This window comes from Argiope bruennichi, chromosome 9 (assembly GCF_947563725.1).
Source record: "Argiope bruennichi chromosome 9, qqArgBrue1.1, whole genome shotgun sequence".
NCBI lineage: Eukaryota > Metazoa > Arthropoda > Arachnida > Araneae > Araneidae > Argiope > Argiope bruennichi.
In genome coordinates, this window is record NC_079159.1 from 129,461,936 (window position 1) to 129,485,774 (window position 23,839).

General features: G+C 33.6%; 1 protein-coding gene across 1 annotated transcript; it reads left to right on the forward strand.

Moving 5' to 3' along the window:
• The first annotated feature begins 12,257 nt into the window (after positions 1-12,257).
• On the forward strand, positions 12,258-21,994 carry LOC129985102 (uncharacterized). The gene is made up of 5 exons (XM_056095013.1): positions 12,258-12,673; positions 16,255-17,384; positions 17,469-17,849; positions 17,982-19,951; positions 21,815-21,994. Exons 1-5 carry the CDS (start codon positions 12,258-12,260, stop codon positions 21,992-21,994), a joined length of 4,077 nt encoding a protein of 1,358 aa, XP_055950988.1.
• The last annotated feature ends 1,845 nt before the right edge of the window (positions 21,995-23,839 follow it).

The window sequence follows — 23,839 nt, forward strand, 5'->3', positions numbered from 1 at the left end:
TATTTAATATTTTAAGTGATAAAGCTGAAAGGTTATTTGTATTAGATGAAAAAATAAGAGTAAAATGGTCCGAAATGGAAAATATTGACGAAGAAGAATTTTCTAATGACCTTGACATAGCAGAAAATTATCGCGATCAGTGGATTGCTTTGAAAACGAAAGTCGATTTTGTTTTGGCTACGAAAGAAGAAAATAGTGATACTTCCTGTGTATTAAATGAAACAAAACGAACTTTTCGCCTTCCCAAGTTGGAATTAAAACGTTTTGAAGGCGATATAAAGAACTGGCTCGGATTCTGGGGACAATTCAAAAAAATTCACGATGATGATACTATTGATTCGGATGATAAATTTCAATATCTTTTGCAAGCGACGGAAATTGGTTCATCAGCAAGATTTAGTAGAAAGTTTTCCGCCGTCGGGCGCGAATTATACTAAAGCTAATCGCGTTTTGCTAAAGATGAGTTGTTGATCCAAATTTATGTTCGTGAACTTTTGAATCTTGTTTTAACGCAAGCAAAGAATGGAGAAAATTTCACTTTACGTGCTCTTTATGATAAATTAGAAACCCAGTTAAGAGCATTAGAGACATTAGGAGTGACATCTGAAAAGTACGAAGCAATGCTGTATCCATTAGTAGAGTCAGCTCTTCCAGAAGATCTTATAAAAAAGTGGGAACGAACACGTAGCAGAGTTGAAAATAAAGTCAAGCCGAATATTTTGGGAAACTTGTTAGAATTTCTTCGATCGGAAGTCGAGAGTGATGAGAGATTACAACTTGCTCGATCCGGTTTTGCGAAGGATCAAGAGTTTCAAAGAATTAAACCGAAAGATAAAATTCCTACGGCAGCTTGTATTGTATCTAGTGAAAAGAAGAGAGCTGAAAAAAATGACAAGCAATGCATATTTTGTAATAAGTCATTTCATAATACAACAGAATGCTTTAAAGCTCCTGATATGTCACTGGAAGAGAAAAAAGAAATATTAAAGAAGAAAGGTGCGTGCTTTATTTGTTTGAAACCAGGTCATAATTCGAAGATTTGTAGGGCCTATTTGAAGTGCATTATATGCAAGAAAAAACATCATAGTATTATGTGTCCAAATATAAATCAAACAAAACAGAATCCATCACCTGAATTAGATGCCAAGATTCTCTTGTCACCAAGAAATTCATCTACATTATTGTTAACGGTATTGGTGAAAATCATCAATAAAGACAGATCTTTAACTATCCGAGGATTATTCGATACCGGTGCTCAGAGATCTTTCATAAAAAAGGATATTGTGGATAAACTGGGATTGGAACCAGTAGATCAAGAAATGTTAAGTCATGGACTTTTGGGGGGCAGTGAAACTAAACAAAAGTCCCATAATGTGTATAACATTACATTGCAAAGCTTGTGTTCAAATTTCAGGCACAACATTTCCGTTTTAGATGAAAAGAAAATATGTGGTGCAATTCCTCGTGTAAGTAATCCAGACATTTTTCCCATTTTGAAGAGAAAAAATATAGAATTAAGTGATACAGGGGAAGACACTCCTGAAATAGATTTATTAATAGGAGCAGATTACCTTGGTGTATTGCTGACGGGATCCATTGAACACATTGATAAAAATTTAGTAGCCATAAAAACAAAACTAAATTTAAGCGAATATGATGATGTGTTTAATGAATGGATTCGAGAGGGAATTATCGAAATTGTAAATGAAGATAAGAATAAAGGACATTATTTACCTCATCATCCTGTAATAAAGACTGGAGATACAACTACAAAGATTCGCCCTGTTTTCGATGCCTCAGCAAAAGACTCTAAAGGAAATTGCTTGAATAATTGCTTAGAAAAGGGTCCAAATTTATTAGAATTAGTACCAAAATTGATAATGCAATTTTGCAAAAATGCTATTGGAATAACATCAGATATTAAAAAGGCCTTCTTACAAATCAGTTTGAACCCAAAGGATAGAGATAATTTTAAGTTTTTATGGTGGAAAGATTTTTCATTAAGAGAGGAATTGATCACCCTGAGACATTGTCGAGTGGTATTTGGTGCTTCTCCTAGTCCATTTTTACTTGAGGCAACGATAGCTCATCATCTAGAGAATGTCTCAGATGGAAGGAAGGAAACAGCTCGTCAACTTCAAAAATCCTTTTATGTAGATAACTGCATAACTAGTTTAGAAACTAGAGAAGAGGCAGCCAAATTTATTTCTGAAGCTAAAGAACTAATGTCTGCAGCCAAATTTGATTTACGAGGTTGGGTTACTTCTGAAGAAATTGTAGAAGAAACAAAAAAGAGATATATTCCAATACTAGGACTTTCTTGGGATACTGAAAATGATGAACTTTCTTGTAACAGTGCTATAAAAATTTCAGAAGAAAATATAACCAAACGAACATTATTATCCATTGCTCAACGAATTTACGACCCAATAGGATTTACAAGTCCAACTGCTCTAATTCCAAAGATCATTCTACAAAAAACATGGAAAAGAAAAATTAATTGGGATGATGTGCTTCCACCAGATATATGTAATGAATTTTTAGCCTGGTACAAACATATAAATCTGCTAAAAGATTGCAAAATTCCAAGAAGACTAATTGCAAATCCCTTTAAAGATTGTCAGATAAGTCTTCACTGTTTCAGTGACGCCAGTGAAGCCTCTTATGCTGCATGTATTTTTTTACGTGCTGAATATAACGGGAAAGTTTCAGTTCAATTAGTGGCAAGTAAGTCAAGAGTGTCACCAACAAAGGAAATTACAATTCCTCGATTAGAACTGTTGGGAGCTCTTATATTATCCCGATTATATTGCCAAGTGACAGATGGACTTGAGGTAAATTTTAATGAAGTATACTTTTGGACTGACTCGACTGTTGTTTTAACTTGGATTAAACGGGATAGTTCTTGGAATACATTTGTAAGAAATAGGATAACTGAAATAAGAAAATATACCAATTCTGATAACTGGCATTTCGTGCCAGGTCATATGAATCCAGCAGACCTTCCTTCAAGAGGTTGTGATGCAAAGATTTTATTGAAGAGCAAGTGGTGGGAAGGTCCAGAATGGTTATCAAAGTCACAAGAATACTGGCCTTTGAATGAAAAACAAATTATTGATGAAAATTTAGTTGAATCAGAGAAAAGGAAAACAATAGTCAGTAATGTGGAGCATGAATCAGTTAACTTTACTGACAATCTACTTTATTTCTCGAAATATACAAAGATTTTAAGAATGCTGACTTGGATACTACGTTTTATTAAAAACTGTCGTCTTAAAGAAAAATGTAAGGAAACCGAACTAACCTATGAAGAAGTCCAATCAGCTGAAAACTGTTTGCTAAAGCTAATTCAAAAGGAAAGTTTTGCAGGAAGCAAGATGAAAGCATTGAAAAATATGCAAACTTTCAAAGACGATTCCGACATTCTTAAAGTTAGAACTAAGCTCATACTGGGAGATGAAGAAGAGAATTTTAAGTGCCCTATATTGTTGCCAGGTAACCATGAAATAATTCGTCGATTGATACACCAGAAACATTGTGAATTGCAGCATGCCGGACTTCGAATTCTCATTTCCAATTTGAGGGAAAATTACTGGATTATTTCTGTCAATAAAATAGCAAAACAAGTAAGCTCTCATTGTATTACTTGCAAAAGATTTAAAGCCTAACCTACGGAGCCACCTTTAGCACCTCTTCCTAAAAATAGAATAAAAGTTGCTGCAGCATTTGAAGTCACAGGGATTGATTTGGCAGGCCCATTGTTTTTGTGTTCTGGAGAAAAGACATGGATTGTCCTTTTTACCTGTGCTATTTATAGGGCTGTTCATCTTGAGCTAGTCAATTCCTTGTCCACGGAAGCCTTTATAATGGCTTTAAGAAGATTTTTTGCTAGGAGAGGTCGAGTTAATATAATCTACACGGATAACGGCACCAACTTCGTTGGTACAAGTAATGCCTTGAAAAATCTAGATTGGGAGAAGATCATGTCGTTTTCCACTATCAAGAAAATTAAATGGAATTTCAACCCTCCAACTGCTGCATGGTGGGGTGGATGGTGGGAGCGGATGATTCGCACGCTAAAAGAAATGCTAAGGAGAATTTTGGGCCGAAAGAGTATTGATTATGAAGAATTGGAAACTCTTATATGTGACTGTGAAGCTACAATAAATTCCAGGCCTCTCACGTAAATTGAAGATAATTCAGAAGGTCTAAGGCCATTGACACCTGCTTGTTTCTTGCAAGGCATTCCTAGTAGTGATACAACTGATTTAGATGAAATCGACAGTAAAAGCCTAAATAGAAGATTACGTTTTGTTCAAAAACTACGGCATGATTTAAGAACGAGATTTCGCAACGAATACTTAGCAATGTTAGTGCATAAAGGTCGTCACACCCGAGATGAATCTTTGAATGTTGGAGACATAATTCTCCTTGAAACTGATGGAAAACGCCTTCACTGGCCCTTAGGAATTGTAACTGAAGTCCTCCCTGGAGCAGATGGACATTCAAGAGTCGCCAGAGTAAGAACAGCCCAAGGGGAAAAATTAAGACCATTCCAGAGACTTTATTCCTTGGAAATCAGAAGTTCTGAAAAATTACCATTCATTGCTCAGCAAAAGGATAAAGACACAAACACTCAACTTCCTGCAACTCCAGCTGTTTCAGATCAAGATTCCAGTGAAGATGATGATTATATAACCAAAGTAACTCCTGATGTTGTGACTAAAGGTTGACGGCGTATTAAAATTCCCAATAGACTCGATTTATAACTTTTGTTGCAATTTTAGGTACTCCATAAAATTGCAAGGTGGGAGATTATGTAAGCGTCATACCAGTTGCAACTCAACTCCGCTCCAAAATGTAATTAATTCAGATTTCGCTTTCTCGATGTAAATATGCTTTCGAAACTTTGCTATGTAAATAATCGCAAATAAAGTGTTCTCTCATATCACATCCATAGTAATTATTGAAGATGTTTTACAAGTATCATTAGTAGCTTAAATAATGACAAAAATATGTGTATTTCCTGTTTACTAAAAATAATGCAAATAATTCATTCAGATCGAGTTTCAATTCTAATCAGCTTCCTAATAGATCTCTTCCAGATCATTTAATGCACTTCTTTTTTAAATACTATAAAAAGTGTTTTTAAGACGAATGACCAAAAAACTGAGCACATTTGAAATATCGTCCTGTCTCTTCTAGCTATCTTGTCACTCAGGAAAACGAAACCTTTTCTCCTAATAGGATGATGATTCAGAAAAGATTTGAAACCAAAGGATACTTATGGCCATGGTAAAGCGATACTTGGTTATACGCATAGTATAAATAATACTTATGATAAGCGGAACATCTTTCAACACACCATAGATTCAGAAACGTATGGCAAGAGTACTCGTAAGCGTTTGCGCAATAAGCTGTCAGCTGATATTTAACCAAATATTCATGGTAAATCGTTTTTGTCCTTACCATTTCCTCAGGTCAGATAGTCTATTTTACATATTACATTTCTTACAAAAATAAAGTTGAGTTGAGTCCATTATCTGGCCTGTTGTCGAAAAAATTTAACCTAGTTGATTTCAGAACGGATTTCGTCATCTCAAACCGTAACCAGACAAATAGGATATTTGACTTCTCTATTAATCAATCGGATGTATGATGTGAACAGATTTCACTTGAGCCGCCTAAGCGGATCTTTGATGCAATCAGCTCGCGAAACCTTGACTAGTCTCGAAGTCGTGGTTTGCCAACATGTTGCCAGCTGAATAGTAGAATCTTCATGCTTATCTAGGATTTATTACAAATCAAGCCTGTGTATCTCTCCGACGACCGTCGAGTATATCTGTTACATGGTCTCAATCGTAATAAAGTTAGCCTGCAATCAACGAGCTGGACTATTCTTATTCAAAATTTAAAAAGAAAAAGAATTTTATTTAGATAATCACATAAATATATTGGCGTCAAATCATGTAAATCGTTGGGAAAAATTAGATATTAAATACACTGTTGATTTTCTGAATTCCAGAGGGATCTTCCCTGGCATTTGATGAATTCACTGACATTCCTAAGTGTGATTCTTCTCAACACCTCTTCAACAGGTTTCAAGTAATGATCAGGTTCGCCTACCCACGCCAACAACGGGCCATTGCTACGACACCTACGCGACGGGAGCCTTGAACCTCCGGTGCTGTCTTCCTGGTTGACAATGAACGGAGGAAGTGTTCGACAACACACGAGCGTGCAAAAAACCCTGTGGACGGATGCCCTGCCCTGCTTCTGGAGGTAAACAGACGAAAGTACACTCCAGGAGGCATGCAGGGTGTTCATAAATTATCCATTTTTCAAAATAACTAAACATTTCCTTAGTTCCTAGGAATTTGAAATAAGTCATTGTTGATATTTTTTAATAATTCTTTCTGCCTTTTCTTCTTATCAGTTATAAAACCAATTCGGAAAAAGAACACTGTCATTTGTAAATATTTCTATAAAAGATTTATATGTTCGGATTACAAATAATCTTTCATACACAAGCAGAATCATTTCAATTTTCTTTGAATTATCTAAGCTGAAGAAAAGTTTATGACGTGGCATAACAAGCTAATATGTATGGAAAAAGGTGGTACCATGATTAATAAAAACTGGCTCCATTGGTCACTCGTTTAGTTCTTTCTGCGAAATGGAATAATAATTCAGTTTTTATGAAATTATACATTATTTACAATAATCAAAATTTTCATTCTCTCTAAGTAATTGGAATAAAGTTATCCAACGAAGCTGAACCAAATAAATCGTTAGTTTTGAAAAAGATTAGACTTAATATTTATAATATTTACTTCAAAAATTGAGTAAAATATAAAAATGCAAAAAAAAAAAAAAAAAAAAAATTATTAATCTGCTGAAAAATGAATTTTTTTGTTTTAATTATTCTACTTATTTGTCCTTTATTATTATAAATATTCTGAAATTTTGAGATATTTTTTAAATTTATTATTGGTGGTATCACTAATAAGGAATCAAAATTTAATTGAATCACTAAGCGAAAAGATAATTAAGATCGTACTGTATTAATATACTATATTTTCATCAAAAGTCGATTAACAAGGCTATAAAATTTCAAAATTCTAAAATGTTTGGAAGCGCGTAAATAATTGCTTACGAATGAATATTGTAAGCGGTTTTCAAAATTTTATTTTTGCAAATATGGGAAAGGTTAGTTAAATAAAAATGTGCAAATTAGAAAACAAAATGAAATGCTTTAAGATTCAACGAATGAATGAAGTCATAATTTGAAAATCTCTGTTTGAAATTTTTTCTAAAAAAACTGTGATGCAGCATTTGCAGAAATTGATCTAAATTCGAATCAATTCGCAACAGAAACTACTGTCTCAAACTTTTTTGTTATTTGGTGTAAACAATCATACCTTAATGTTTATTTTCTTAAACCATATTTACAGACATTCATAAATTCAAATATTTGTTGATTTGAAAGTCAAAGAAATCTTTCAGGATGAATAAACGTAAAACTGCAGCTGCGTCCCATATTTCACAATCCAAACATGGCGGACGTCCTTGTTTTGTGGAAACTGAAAACCACTTGGAAAAAGAATTCTCTCTCTTTTCTTGTAACTGTGCTGCAATTTCTCCAAGAAAATGCGCCAGTTAAAGTTCTAGTTTATTCCTTCATTGCACATCGTAGCAAATTCAGCTTGCAAGTTACTTGAGTTGCCGATATGCTTAAAATGATTTTCTTACATTTCTCAGCAATTTGAAGAGCACAAAGAGCATGTTGTGATCATTATAAATGATATTTTGCGTTGCAGAAGTTGATACCATTAAAATATAACAGGAATTCGCATCCTAGAAGGCGCATTAAGGCCTGAAATTTTTTTATCTTTTATTATAGTGCTTCATGGTTTTTCTATTTGGATTTATTTTATTACTTCGCAAAAAAAAAAAAGAGTCATTTTAAATAGACGTTTAAAGCATTTGAAAGCATTTTGGAAAAAGTTAATTAGCCCAGCAGAGATCTTGATGTATAAAATAAAAAAGTTTAAACTGTCATTATTTATACATGGAATCATTATAATGCAAAAGAATAACTATAAATTGTTTTGAAATAATTTATACAACAAGCAGCATTTTTAAGAAAGTTCTTCTCAATATAATATAATAAATTTTTTTAAAAAAAATTAGGGACTAGCAGAAAATAGGGGCCGCTACAAACAATGATTGGTGAAAAACCATAAATTGGAACCCCTTCCTTGAGAAAAACATATTTTCCAAACGAAGATATCTGTTGATAACTAACTAATGTAAGCATTGAAGTACACAGTTGAATATTGACTGATTAATACATTAAGCGCCCCATCAGTCATCGGTGACTGACACTCCTATTCGGGCTACGCCAGTCACTGGTTACTGAGGATAAATTTTCCGTACAGACTGCGAAAGTCGCCGAAAAGTAACAGTATAAAATACGAAAAAAAAAAAATTAAATTCTACAGCTAATTTAATAAATGCGACTAAATTTCCTTTATCGAAATATTTTAATGGTTCTGATTAAAACACAGCAAACATCTCGTGTGTAAAATGAACAAAACACCGAGAACGTGGTGGAGACCTCTGACCGAATAGAAAGGACGGTTCTATCAGCTTGAAGCTTAATGTGTTAAAGCTTGATCCTATTTAACCTCCTGTAGAAAATGGCTTCGAACCTTTGTGATTAGGCTACTTCTTATTTTATTTTCATACCCTTTGAGATCATGTCTCCAGATTACTCTATCATCTTTTTTACTTTCTGGTATACGAATAGAAAGTGCGGTACTCGTAAAAGAAATCGTACTCGAGATTTTGATGAGTTTCTACGTTTTAGACCCCCCCCCCCTTCCTAGTACGAAAATCATATGTTTTAAAATTATGTCTGTTTGTTTGTAAGCATAGTAATTCAAAACCGCTAGGAACTAGCTGTAATTTGACGTATATTGTATCCCATTTTTCAATTTTTATCAAATTTTGAGAGAAATTCATTCAGATGTCCGGTTGTCTAAATGCAAGTTAACTCAATGACGACAAAAGGAAGATCGCTATTTAGATAAAAACTCAACGTACATATTTAGCATCTATAACGTAGACTTGAATCCAATTTGGAATAAAATCTGTTTTGCTGTCTTTATATTTGAACTTTTGTATGCAAGTAAATAAACACGATAGCTCAAAAACTCAATGAATTAAATTTGGTCTGCAATTTCAATTTTAGTGCTTGTTACTTCAATTTTAATTCTGTGTAAAATTTTGATTTCAATTTATTGGAAACCGAAATACAGAATACATATTTAAATTCTTGGTAGTTGTGTATTCATCCCTGCATTTAATTCATTCAAAACTAAAAGAAGTTGACGCTCATTTATAGGCTCTTTCATAACAAGTACCGCCAATAGCATGCACCTAATAATACACAAGTACCGATTTTCTTTACTATCCTTAGAAGCAGAAAATTCTCATTAATGGTTTTGTGTCAAACTTTGATTTCAATCGGTAGGAAAGAAGATACTCCTTCGTATGAATCCTGCTGATGGTTGAGCCAGATATGAGCGTGAGAAGCTTCCAGAACAATAGTTGGTTCCCGCCACACTGGTGAGTAGAGAAATGGTGTGGGGTCAGCTACCCCTGCTGCTGACTGGACGTACCTCCTAAAGGAAGGATTGTATCGCGACTGGCGATGGCCCTTAAGACTCAACTTTAGTTCCCGCCAATGCTGTCGTGACATCGAGTCATTCAGATTGTTCCGTGGGCCTTCAGGTGGGTCGGAGTACTGTTTGTGGTTACTCTTTCGTGTGAAGCATATTCACAAACACGTCGAATTAAGTCTAGAAGACTGATCGAGTAATCCAAAAGCCGAGAATGCGGCAATGCTACTAATCTATATGCTCAATTGTTTTTTAGGGGCGATTTCGAAGTAGAATTAGCAAAAAAATCAAATAAGGAATTTAAAAATTAACGAATTATCCATCTGCAGAAGATTTATAATAGTGCCGGACATCTGGTTCTTCAGATCAAATAAATTTAAATGCAGAGGAAACTTCGTAGGGGTGTCGTATGCCTTACGTTTACAGTTTGTTCCCAGCGTTCTAGCCTATTTAAAATTTTGTAAATGCATATGTTTTCAAAAAAAAAAAAAAAATGTTTTCGCAGATTCTTTATAATAATTTCGTTTGGAATACTAAATTGTTATTTACTTTTTTTTGAAAAATAAATATGGTTTGGTTTGGTTTGGTTGTTTGGATTTTTTTGGCGCAAGAGCCATTTTTGGCCAAGCTGCGCCAAGCACATGGTATGAAATGCTACTAGATTAAAAAGAACCAAACATCATAAAGTCTAATATAAAGTAAAATACGCAAATTCGGATGATATAAAATGCTTTCAAAGAGTAAAAATTCCAAAATGAAAGTTTGAAAAAAGATTTTCACATAAAAAGTGTTGAAAAAAATTTAATAAATAAAAGACGATAAATCAACAAAAAGTGTTAAATGCGAATATAAAATCCAATGGTTCTTAAAAATTTAAAAAGGTTTGGTTGATGTTTTTCACCCACCAATTCCTGTAGGGTTAATGATAAGGACTTAAAGTAGTGTAATCGATACGAGTTAAAACATGGGCATTCAATTAAAATGTGCTTGATGGTAAAATCAGCTTGACATGTTTGGCACACTGGCACCCTTTCACCAAAAATGAGAGGCTTGTGCGAAAAATAAATATGATAAGCAGAGTAATCTATACTTGTATAAAGCTCAATGTGTGTGCATGTATGTGCGTGTGTGTGTGTTGGCGTTCTACAGGCCAGACCGTTTGACCTACAGCTACCAAATTTGGTACATGTATACCTTGGAGGTTAAAATATAACCTATATATAACCTAAGATATAACCTATAAGATAAATTAAGAAAGATATTCTTTAGTGCCCATAAAGTTTAAACGCTCAGTGACTGTTTTCAGTAAACATATTACAAAAAAATATTTTGTTTCAGTAAAAAATATTATTATATTAATTGCAGATTAATCCTTTTCACTTTAATTTAAAGTATAAATTCTATGGGAGCTAACAGAAAATTAGAGAGATACATATTACGTTATGACTGAAGGCATTTATAATATTATGAGTGAATTATATGACTATCAAAATTTGAAGTTTTAAAATAATTTGATGAAGAAGCTATTAAAGTAGGAATTGCATAAAATATTTAATTATTAAAATTTTAACGAACATTAAGATTGGCGAACCAGCTGGTCGCCAAAGGCGGCTAGTAGTTAATAAAATTAAAATCATGATTTTCTGAATTAAAAAAAAAGAGCAGAAAATAAATACACAAGCATTTATTTGTAGTTTTGTTTTATTATTATTTTCAGAGGACAAACTTACAAGTTTCAGATCACGCGATGAATTTTAAAATTTGATCGAAAAATTCTTTACGGCTTAATCTAAGGGCTTAATCTTACGGCTTAATCTCTTATCTTTTTCTTAATCTAAGGGGATGAAGTAAATCTCTAATTGGCTTTGACTTAATTTCCCGGCAAAACGAAAGAAGAGGGGCAGATATTACTTACGATATAAGAAGCGAAATATAAAATATCTGTACGTTAATGAAAACTTTGCAGTAAAAAAAAGGAGGGGGAGGACAAAAAATATCCAATTTAGGTCACTGCCTTCATGTTATCATTATACGCCGCAAAAACCCTCTTTTTTGAACAACAAATACAGAAAGAAGATTTTACTCGCAAGTACACTGACGGGGGAAAAATCCCAACACCAAGAAAAAAGCATTGCAAAATAAGGAAATTTGGACAATGCATTTATCTAGTTTACATGTTTAATTGATTAAATTGTCAAGATCACAATTAAGAGATCAAGAGATATTAATTTAACAAGATCACAAGATATTAATTTAAGCTCAAGAAAATGCATTTCAAATGTGTAATGCTGTTACATTAATAGCCGGTGTAACCTCCAGAATTTTAAATGCAAGCCTGCAAACGTGCATGCATTGTGTCATACAGGTCCGAATGTCACTTTGTGGTATGGAGTTCCATGCTTGTTGTACTTGTTTTATCAATACTGGTTAGGTAAGTGCTGGCTGTGGATGATGCCGGAGTTGTCGTCCAATGATATCCCATACGTGCTCAATTGGATACAGATCTGGTGATCTCGCAGGCCGAGGTAACACGTCGACACTCTGTAGAACACGTTGCGTTACAACAGCGGTATGAGGACGAGCGTTATCCTGTTGGAAAACTCCCCCATGAATGCTGTTCATGAATGGCAGCACTACAGGTTGAATTATCAGACTGACGAACAAATTTGCAGTCAGTGTGTTTGGGATAACGATGAGAGTGTTCCTGCTGTCATAAGAAAGTGCTCCCCAGACCATGACCTCAGGTGTAGATCCAGTGTGTCTAGGCTGCAGACAGTTTGGTTGCAGGTGTACCTCTGGCATCCTTCTGACAAACACATGGCCATCTCTGGTGCAAAGGCAGAACCTACTTTCATCAGAAAACGCAACAGATCTCCATTCCGTCCTCCAATGAGCTCTGGCTTGACACCACTGGTGTCGCAAACGGCAATGGCTTGGAGTCAGTGGAATGTACGCTATAAGGCACCTGGCTCAGAGCTGTCCTCGAAGTAACCGATTTCTAACAGTTCTTTGTGTCACTGTGGTACCAACTGCAGCCCGAATTTCTGCCGCAGACGCAGTATGATGCGTCACAGCCGTATGCCGAATAAGGCGGTCTTCCCTCTCAGTAGTGCCATGTCGCCGCCCGGAACCCGGTTTTCTTGAAGCAGTGTCATTCTTTGACCACTGCTCCCAACAATCATGCAACGTGATACATTCCAGCCAAGTCTTTCTGCAATATCACAGAAAGAAAATCCACTTTCTCGTAGCCCTATTACACGACCACGTTCAAACTCGGAGAGCTGTTGATAATGGCTTCTTCGTCTTCTTTAAGGCATTCTTGGCTAACATCAACTCAATGCGACAAATTTCAAAGATAAATAATGATCACGAACTTTACAGCACGCATTTAAAACAAACCTAGTTTACAAGTTCTGACTGCCGCTACTAGCGCCACACTTATACGGGAAGCGCGAAATTTGAATCGATGTCATCTTTCAGAAGTATAAACACGCCTACCAAATTTTGTTTATCTAACACAAGTGTTTCTTGGTGTTGGGACTGTTTTTCCTATCAGAGTATAATCTTAGTACCTTGTAAGGAAGATATCACTTATATGTAATATTTATGTAAATGCCTTTTTTTAAGGAAATAATAATTTTTCTTTGCTTTTTCAGATGCTATTTTGCACACAATGATCCTAATTTTTGCGTCCTTTATTATATAATTTTGTCCTAATAAAAAGTGGAAGATAACCAATTCGAACATTTTTTTTTATTTGAATTCCTCGATATTTCAATTTTTTTCTGGTTTCTAGCATTTCTTTCAGCATCCTCTTAATAATTTAAGTTTATTTTAAGTAATTCAAAAGTAAAAAAATAAATAAAATAAAATAAAAAAATAATAATAATTAGAATATTTTTATCAGTAAAATTCAGATTGTTTTCTTTAGTTAAAATACCTTACAATTTCATGTTTAAAACTTAATTTTACCACATAACCTCTTTATAAGAAGATAAGTTAAAAATTCTGTCCAAAGTAGCCTTCGTGTTGCTTCGAAATGGATTAAATTAAATGTTCGAGATGTAATAAAGGATACAAATTAAGAATAAATTAATTTGCATCCATATCATTCGAAGGTGAATAATTTTTGAAGGACCTAAATTAATTTATAGGGGTTATTGCTGTATAGTGTACTTAATTTTTTTTAAAAGTTATCAAAATTCTTTCTGTTTTATTCTTAGCCTTGAGAACTTTAAATGAGAGTATTACAGTCTCTTTGAAAGTTTTATTTTATACTTATCTATATCTTATCTTCAAGCATCTATATAAATGATCGGGGACATGTATACTGACTATTTATTAAATTTACTCACCTGTTCATTAATATTATAATTTACAAAATGAATTTCATACATTTAATTAAAAATATAATCAATTTACTTTTTGCTTATTTATTAATTATGTGCATTCATTATCTTAGCATAAACGCAAGTTGTCTGTTAACTTAGTATAAATATAAACACGCATCCTAAATTTTTCTGACGCATTCGTTCTCGCATTACAAGCGAAGAGATAAAAATCCCTGATCCCGACTTTCCAAACTAAATTCCGTTTACTAATCGACAAACCGATTCCGTTTACTAAATCGACAAAGAAATTCCTTTAAGAATCTCTTAGTAAGTAAACTAAGAGAAATATTTTTAGTATATTTATATTAAAAACATTATGTATTAATATAAATATTTTTCTCGTTTTTTTTTTTTTTTTTTTTTTTTTTTTTTTTTTTTTTTTCGTCTCATGCAATGCTTTCAGTGAAAAAATATATTGAAATTAAATTCTCAGATTGCCTTCTTTTCAACCACTCATCTCTGTGTGCGTGCGTGCGCGTGTGTATTCGCCACTTTCTTCTAAGCTACAGGGTCCAATTTCGCATAACTTTTTAAAGTACAAAAATGAATTAAATATTTAATTAATTAGATATTGATAAATATTTTTTAAACTTTAGAACCACTATTTTTTAATTTATCTTTTATTTTAATACGAAAATGCTTTAATTGGTTTAAAGAGCTTTGTGCTTAGTTTAAGCCCTAAGCTGAAACAAAGGCAACCTTTATTATACTTGAGGATTTGTGAACGAAATTTGCGACACTGATATAACAAATATTAATAATTTATGCAGAAGATGAGCCATTGTTTGGCTTGCCATTAAAAATTAGATAATAAGAAAACAATATGAAGATTAGTTATAGTAATGATTTTTAAAAATTGTGTGCTTCAATTGATATTCTAATTTTAATTCAAAGCGGACGATAAAGATTTTAGATGCGAAAGAGATAACTATATTATAATCTTAATATATATAAATTAGGTGTCACGTTGTTTGTCCGCGATGGACTCCTAAACTACTTAACCGAGTTTAATCAAATTTGCACACCGTGTGCAGTTTGATCTAACTTAAAAGATAGGATAGCCCTTTTTTTGAATTTTTAATTAGAATTTTAATTTTGAATTAAAAACTAACTTTCCCGTCAAAAAAAACTTTTCATTTTTTTCCATCGCCAAATGAGTACCACTTTTTTCCCAACCGGATAAAGTATCACGAGCTTATGTTTGAATTTTGTTTTACTGTGCACGGTGGCAATTCTCAGAAATAAGATATTTTATTTGAAAATGATTAATTCAAACGTTTTAACGGATCACTGATTAATATAACATACTAAAATTCTGCTTTTTTTAATTATAAAGAAGTTTGGAAAAATACTTGGAGGTGCACACGGATAATTATTACTTTTCGTTTTGTATGAATTCCGATTCTTTATCTGACTGTTTACTAAGAAAAATGCTGTACGGCAATAACATTTGTTACCTTCATTGAATTTTCAATTAAATGATTTTATTTCTTCTGTTAAGGATATCGTAAAAAAGGTAAGTGAATAAGTTCCTCTAATAGGATAATAAAAAAATATTAACTCATTTGTATGCTAAATGAAATTTAATCTTTTTTTATATAAATTATTGAAGATATGATAATAAATAATGGTTACAATAATCGTTTCAGTTTTTCATTTCTTTACTAATAAACTGCATGTACGTATCAAGTTATGTCAGCTATCATTCACTTCAGCTACAATGCTTATCATTATTTAATAAATGTTTCTGAAATTGATTTCATTTTGTAAATGAATTTTGAATTATTGCAACAGACAAATGTATCAATGACGGAATAAATCTCATGGCAACTTCATGTGTGGAATATAGCTGAGGAAGCCAGAATCTGTATCACTGAAGTTAGAGGATTTATTATACATCATAAAGGGTTTATACTAAGAAGGAAGGTATTAAGAAGGAACAAATTATTTGTTCATTATTTGTCAGTCACAATTATCTGTTAGCTCCAAGCGATTCTATGAAAAAGTAGTACAAAGCTTCTCACACTTTTTCAATAATTGTACAAATATTTTTTTTTTTCATTATTTTTATTCAACCTCTATTAAAAATTATTTTGCACTCCTCATTTCAATGTGTTATAATAGCACGTTTTTCAGTTTTTTTTTAAATATTTGAACATTTAAATTATTATTTTCAGTCGAATGCCACCGAAAAAATCTAACCTCAACAACGAGCGGAGCAGAGAGGCACGACGCAAACGTGTTGAAAGAGCTCATAAGTCGGCAGAACAAATCACAACAAGAAATGCAGCTCAAAGAATCAGGACAGCAGAGGGTTGTGCACAAGAATCTCAAGAACAGCATGAAGAACGTCTGCGACAGACTATTACGAGAACAAGATCGGCACGAGAACGAACCATAGCTGCAGCACGAGTACAAGAGCGACAGAGGCAGCAGACCAGCCGCTCATTAATACGTGCATCATTTGTTCGTCTTGCTTTCGAATATGCACCAGATATTAACTACTCTGCGCATCCAAAAATTGGTATCGGTGCAATGGATAAAGTATGTCAATATTGTCAGGCATTGAAATTTCGGAATGAAACACCCAGCATGTGCTGCGCATCAGGAAAAGTTGTGCTGTCACCTCTACCCACTCCGCCGGAACCTTTATTATCTCTTCTTGCTGGCGAGTCAGACGATTCAAAATTATTTTTGCGTAAGATACGCAAATTTAATTCTTGCTTCCAAATGACGTCATTTGGGGCAACTAAAATTTGCGATATCGCATCCAATGGGCGTAATTTTGAAACTACATTCAAAGTACAAGGCCAGGTGTACCATAAAATCGGATCATTGTTGCCAATGCCTGATGATGATCCAAAATTTCTTCAAATTTATTTTATGGGCAATTGTGAAGAGCGCGTGACAACTCGGTGCCAGTATAATTTCATTGACCAAGCACAGGAAAGAAAGATTGTGTTATTGCTGGAAAATTTTTTAGACGATCAGAATCAACTAATTCGATTGTTTAAAAGAGTTTCGCCACGATTGCAAAATGACAACTATCAAATCGTCATAAAAGCAGACAAAGTACCATTAGGTGAACATGCTGGCAGATTCAACGCTCCAACTGTTGATGAGGTTGCCGTTATTATGGTTGGTGATCCAGTTGACAAAAGAGCTATAAAAATTACACGGCGAGACAACACTGTCAGTACGATTTCGGATCTACGCCGCTCATATGACGCACTGCAATATCCATTAATATTTTGGCAAGGACAGGATGAATATCACCTTAACATCAAACAGTGTAATCCAAATACCGGTAAATTTGACAATTAACTATTTATTTTCTTACTGTATGTACGAATTTTAATTTTTTACTCCATTTTATTTTTTATTTTTTTAGGTGCTGAAGGAGATAAAAAAGTTAGTTCAATGAACTACTACGCACACAGATTGATGGTTAGACTAAATCAGAATAACTATATCCTTCGATATCGTCAGCTATTCCATCAATACATTGTTGATATGTATGCTAAAGTTGAAAGCGAACGATTGCGGTTCATTCGATACAACCAGGCTAAATTACGATCGGAAGAATACATTCACTTACGAGATGCTGTTGTTGGAAATATCGATGGAAATTTAAACCCCAATGACATCGGTAATGCTTTCATTTTACCTTCAAGCTACATCGGCAGTCCACGGAACATGCAGGAATACATACAAGATGCAATGACTTACGTACGTCATTACGGCCGACCAGATTTGTTCATTACATTCACATGTAATCCGAATTTTAAAGAGATACAAACTTTACTATTACCAGGACAACAAACAATTCATCGTCATGATATAACTGCACGTGTGTTCAAACAAAAATTGAAATCTTTAATTGATTTTATTGTTAAATATTCAGTTTTTGGTATCACACGTTGTTGGCTGTATTCGATTGAGTGGCAAAAGCGAGGTTTGCCTCATGCCCACATTTTAATTTGGCTTCAAGATAAAATCCGTTCTGAAGAAATTGATCAAATAATTTCAGCCGAAATTCCAGACCCATCAATTGATCAAAAATTGTTCGATATTGTTACCAAACACATGATCCACGGGCCGTGCGGTGCTTTCAACATGACGTCACCATGCATGGAAAATGGAAAATGCAAGAAAAATTTCCCAAAGCCGTATACGAATGACACTATCACGGATATTGATGGTTATCCAATGTATCGCCGCAGAAATACTGATAATGGTGGCCACACATTCACAATGCGACTGCCGAATTTTACAAATCAAGTAGAATTTGACAATCAGTGGGTGGTACCATACTCACCATTACTTTCAAAAACTTATGAGGCTCATATCAATGTCGAGCTTTGCAGTTCTGTAAAATCAATTAAATACATTTGTAAATATGTAAATAAAGGCAGTGATTTGGCCATATTTGAAGTACAAAATATAAATAAAAATGACGAAATAACACGATACCAAATGGGTAGATACATTAGCAGCAACGAAGCTATTTGGCATATTCTTAGCTTTCCCATACACGAAAGAGACCCTTCTGTCCAGCATCTAGCAATACATCTTGAAAACGGTCAACGAGTATACTTCACTGAAGAAAATGTTTTCCAAAGAGCGCTTGAGGCTCCAAAAACGACACTAACTGAATTTTTTACATTGTGTAAAAAATCTGATATTTTTGGCCAATTCGCAAAGACATTGATATATAGTGATGTTCCACGTTATTTCACATGGAACAAATCCGGTAAAAAATGGGAGCCACGGAAACAAGGAAAACCACATCCTTCCATTACAGGCATATTCAAAGCTAAGACATTGGGGCGGCTTTACACGGTACATCCGAAGCAACGTGAGTGCTTCTATTTACGTTTGTTATTGGTGAATGTTCCCGGACCAACGTCTTTTGAATTTTTGCGAACATTTAATGGCCGAGTATTCAATACATACCAAGATGCATGCCGTGAACTGCATTTGCTAGAAGGCGATAACCATTGGGACTTAACGCTTGCTGATGCTGCGCTAACATCAACGCCCAATAACATTCGTCAGCTGTTTGCAATTATTTTGACGACATGTTATCCATCGCAAGCACAAACTTTATGGGAAAAATATAAAAATTGTATGACAGAAGACATATTGCACCGAATTAGACAAACAGATCAATGCCAAAACATTGATTATACGCCACAGATGTATAATGAAGCGTTAGTGCTGATCGAGGATTTATGTGTTTTAATTTCAAATTTACCACTTAATCATTATGGTATGCCATCACCTGATCGCCCAGCCACCGACTTAGTCAACACCGATTTACAACGAGAAAAACAATATGACCATGGTATTTTAGCAACAATTATCGGGAACAGTGAGCCATTATTGACAGCAGAACAAAAAATTATTTATGATCGGATTATGCTGACTGTTGCTGCTGAGCAAGGCGGTTTTTTTTTCTTGGACGCACCAGGTGGAACCGGTAAGACATTTTTAATATCATTGATTCTTGCCAAAATACGGTCACAAAGGAAAATCGCATTGGCAGTTGCATCGTCAGGCATTGCGGCTACTTTGCTAGATGGTGGGCGAACGGCACATTCAACATTCAAGCTGCCTTTGGACATTCATAATAAACCAAATGCAATATGTAACATAAAAAAGAATAGTGGAATAGCTGCAGTTTTGCGTAAGAGTTCAATCATAATTTGGGATGAGTGCACAATGGCTCACAAATATTCACTCGAAGCATTGCATAGAACTATGCAAGATTTAAACGGCAATGATAAGCTTTTCGGTGGTGCTATCTTACTTTTGTCTGGTGATTTCCGTCAGACCTTACCGGTTATACCTCGCTCTACTTTCGCGGATGAGGTTAATGCATGTTTAAAACAATCATTCTTATGGCGAAGTGTTGAAACACTTCGATTGGCCATAAACATGCGCGTACAATTGCAAAATGATCCATCAGCACAAATATTTTCTGAACAATTACTAGATATTGGGAACGGTAAAATAGAACTGCAACCAAATACGCAATGCATTAAACTGCCAGACAATTTCTGCACTGTTCTTCAGGGAAAAAATGAATTGATTCAGAGTATTTTTCCGGATATACAGAATAATTACTTGAATCATAACTGGCTCAGTGATCGGGCTATTTTGGCAGCCAAAAATGTTGATGTTGACGAAATTAACTTCCAAATACAACAGTTGTTACCAGGCGATCTGATGTCTTTTAAATCAATCGATACTGTTGTTGATGAAAATGATAGTGTAAATTTTCCAATTGAATTTTTAAATTCACTAGATATACCTGGAATGCCACCACATAACCTTCGATTAAAGATTGGTTCACCTATTATTCTCCTGCGTAATTTAAATCCACCTCGATTATGCAACGGTACGCGTTTGGTCATCAAAAAGATCACCGGAAATGTACTTGAAGCTACCATTTTAACTGGAAAGTTTAAAGGAGAAGTGGTCCTGTTGCCACGTATTCCGATGATACCATCAGAATCTACGATACCCTTCAAAAGGTTACAGTTTCCAATTCGTTTAGCTTTTGCCATGTCTATAAATAAGTCTCAAGGCCAAACAATGTCCATTTGTGGTTTAGATTTGGAAAATCCATGTTTTTCTCATGGGCAACTATATGTTGCATGTTCACGTGTAGGAAAACCGTCAAATCTATTTGTGTTAGCTAAAGACAGGTTAACCAAAAATATTGTGCACCGATTAGTGCTAAATTAAATTGAAATTAAAAGTATTTATAATTCAAAATAATAAACATTATTGCCAAAGATTTAAAACTATCTGCCCTACCTACCTCATTTATAAGTTTAAGTGTTACCTGTTTTTTACAAACAACTTTGTAATGTACTCATTTGTTACAAACTTGAATACAAAAAATAAAGAAATTTAATTTTTTTTTGTATTGATTTTTGCTCAATATCAACGGTAGTAGAAAATCAATCATGGAGGTCCCCATGTTTTTTTACAAATGGCATTTGTGTAAAAAAGCATGGTGGTCCCCATGACTGGTGTTCTCCTACCGTTTCCCTTGAATAGTTTACTACTATGTAATATAATAGAAACCTTAACCACAGCAACGAGTGGACGGGTCTGCTAGTATTTTATAAAAAAGTAATTTTTATGTTAAAAATATTATGCATGAAAAGATTTTAATCTCGAGTATATCAGCTAATAATCCTTAGACGGCAAAAATCGATCTTTTCCTTTACTGCCATTTTTAATTTCGTTTTATTTAAATTTGTCTTCATTCTGTGGATCTTTTGTTTTGTTTTGATTAAAATTACATATTTTTTTATTATATTTCTTAGCAGTATGGTACGGAATGTTTTACTTCGCTCTCAGAAAAATATCGGAAACAAAAATATAAGGTCTTTACAATCTGTAAAGTTGTTATACTTGAGAGAAAGAGTTCAATGATTGACAGGATAAGAATAAAATTCAGATGGGGATTTTACTTATCATACTTTGCGACTGGCCTTCACGAAGAACTTTTTAATACATAATTTCTTATGAATACTTAATTTATATTTGCTTCTCTTTTCTTTTAAGCCTGCATTTTTTTTCTTGTAAATTTTAGTAATTTATTTATTTCTCAATAATTAATATTGTGATGCAAGTCCGATTGATTATAGTCCCAACTGAAAGCAATATTAGGTCTATTTTAGTACGGACCTAGTAACCCTGTCAGAGTTGACACTTTAGCCGGCGCTCCCTCTCCAAGCTACCACCCCTCATCAGCGGGATGACAGTAATCTCTACGACGTGAGATTTTGCTTGCACCCTGCACTTATGCACGACGGATCTTTAGAGGAATCGGGTTCCGACCCTGATAAACCAATGAAGGGGAGCGTGGGAACCATTACCATTTCAGGATTAATTTGAATTCTTCGATAAATCTAACTTTTATTGCAGTCCGGTCAACTTCAAATCAGCCAGGTTTACATTGTGTAACAAAAGTGCGGATCTGTTTATCAATTCTTCCTCAACTAACGTTAAAAATACTAATAAGATCTTAATGAAATAAAGATTAAAACTATTAATGAGAATTTAATGAATTTTACGATAAAACTACTAACAAGATCTTAATGAGAATCTTAATGAATGAACACGCCTAGAGAGTAAAGCGAATTTGTTTCACTACTAATTATTTGATGCTTTAAAGTGTTACTACCCCCAAAAAGTTCCGAAACATTTAAACTATTTTTTGAATATAAATGGTATTTCGTTTCCCTCAGAACAGAGAGAATATCATGTGAAAATAAATTTTACCCAGATCAAATACGTACAGCGCATAAGCATACTTCATGATTACAGCATTCAAAACTTTCCACCGCGGTGAAGACATAGTCATGATTACTCCATCACGGTAAGGTGCCAGTTTACAGTTCCTTCCCTAGTATCAAGTAAATAGCTAAAAGATCACATTCGGATACGCTCACAATCAGTTTTTACTTAGAGTAAGTTAGTCCTATGATTTCTTCTTTGTATGTTGCTACTGCGTAATGGTCAGCGATTCTCAAGTTCTGAAGAAATCCACTGAATAAAGACTTGAAATCAGCCTTTATATCTTTGCATGAATGAATACAAAAGTGCATTCTTGGATAGGGCAGTTATTTCGAAAGGGACTTCAAACAAACAAGGGCCTTTATATGCATTCCATCCCCAATTATAAAGTGACGTCAGGAACGTTTTGTATTAAAGTAGTAGTATGAATGCTCTAAAGCATAAAGTATCTTCATTGAAGATAGGCGTATTTGTCAGTTCGAAAAATGTTCTTTCTTAAGTGTAGTTAAATCTGTATCATTTAATGACATAGGTTTGAAAATTTTAACTGAGAAAATTATTGATAAATATATTGAGAAAACATTTGAGACTTTATTCTAGGGATATTCGACAACCTACACTATTTTAGTTTCTGGTAAATAATTAATGATTTTTACAACAATTTTTATATTGCAATGAAAATTATAAAACTATAATCCAAAAAAAAGTAAACAGTGCTGCTGTTTTTAAATAAACAATCAAAAAGCACAATTTGTGCTTTTTGATTGTTTACAAGTTTGATTGTTACACAAGTGATTTATTAATACTTAAACATTTGAACAGAAAAATTATGAAACATTATAACTGCAATAAATATATTTAATGAGAGATTTTAAAGCTTTTCTTTTAAAAAAATAATTTTAAAAAATTCTATACTTATTTTGCTTTTATAAATATTTTCCTAGAATGACAGCTTATAAATTTAATCAAATACTTCATAAAGTAAATGAGATGAAAAAAAAAGTTAATGGAGTTGCTTTTATTCTTTGTTCATATTTCCAATTAAAAGACAAAGTACTAAATAATTATACAATAGTTAAAAATTACTAAAATGTTTCTGCCCCTTTTTTTTTTCTTTTTGTAAAAATATTGATTATCACAAATTGTTTTTAAAAATTTCGGAATGGTTTTCGAATAATTTATTTTCAGTGTTTGATTTTTAAATTCTGAATAATCAGAAGTACCGAGTTGCTTCTTATTCTATATTTATGTCAACAGCAATAATTGTTCGATTCAGAGACCTACTTTCTGATATTTATAAATGTGAACTTCCAAACAATGTTTGTTTACGTTTCAAGCTAGTGGATTTGAAGCAACAAAGGGTGCGTTTGATATTTCAAAATTTATTCCAAAATTAATCGTTCCGTAGAAATAGCTTTTATGAATCTACAGCTAAATTCATAA

Excerpts from the sequence above, each read along its gene's own strand:
- LOC129985102 (XM_056095013.1), top strand. The coding sequence starts at position 12,258 with ATGAGGACGAGCGTTATCCTGTTGGAAAACTCCCCCATGAATGCTGTT. Across the intron at positions 12,674-16,254 it reads GGCTCAGAGCTGTCCTCGAA|TCGAATGCCACCGAAAAAAT; the intron begins GTAACCGATTTC and ends TATTATTTTCAG. Across the intron at positions 19,952-21,814 it reads GCTCTACTTTCGCGGATGAG|CCGGCGCTCCCTCTCCAAGC; the intron begins GTTAATGCATGT and ends TTGACACTTTAG.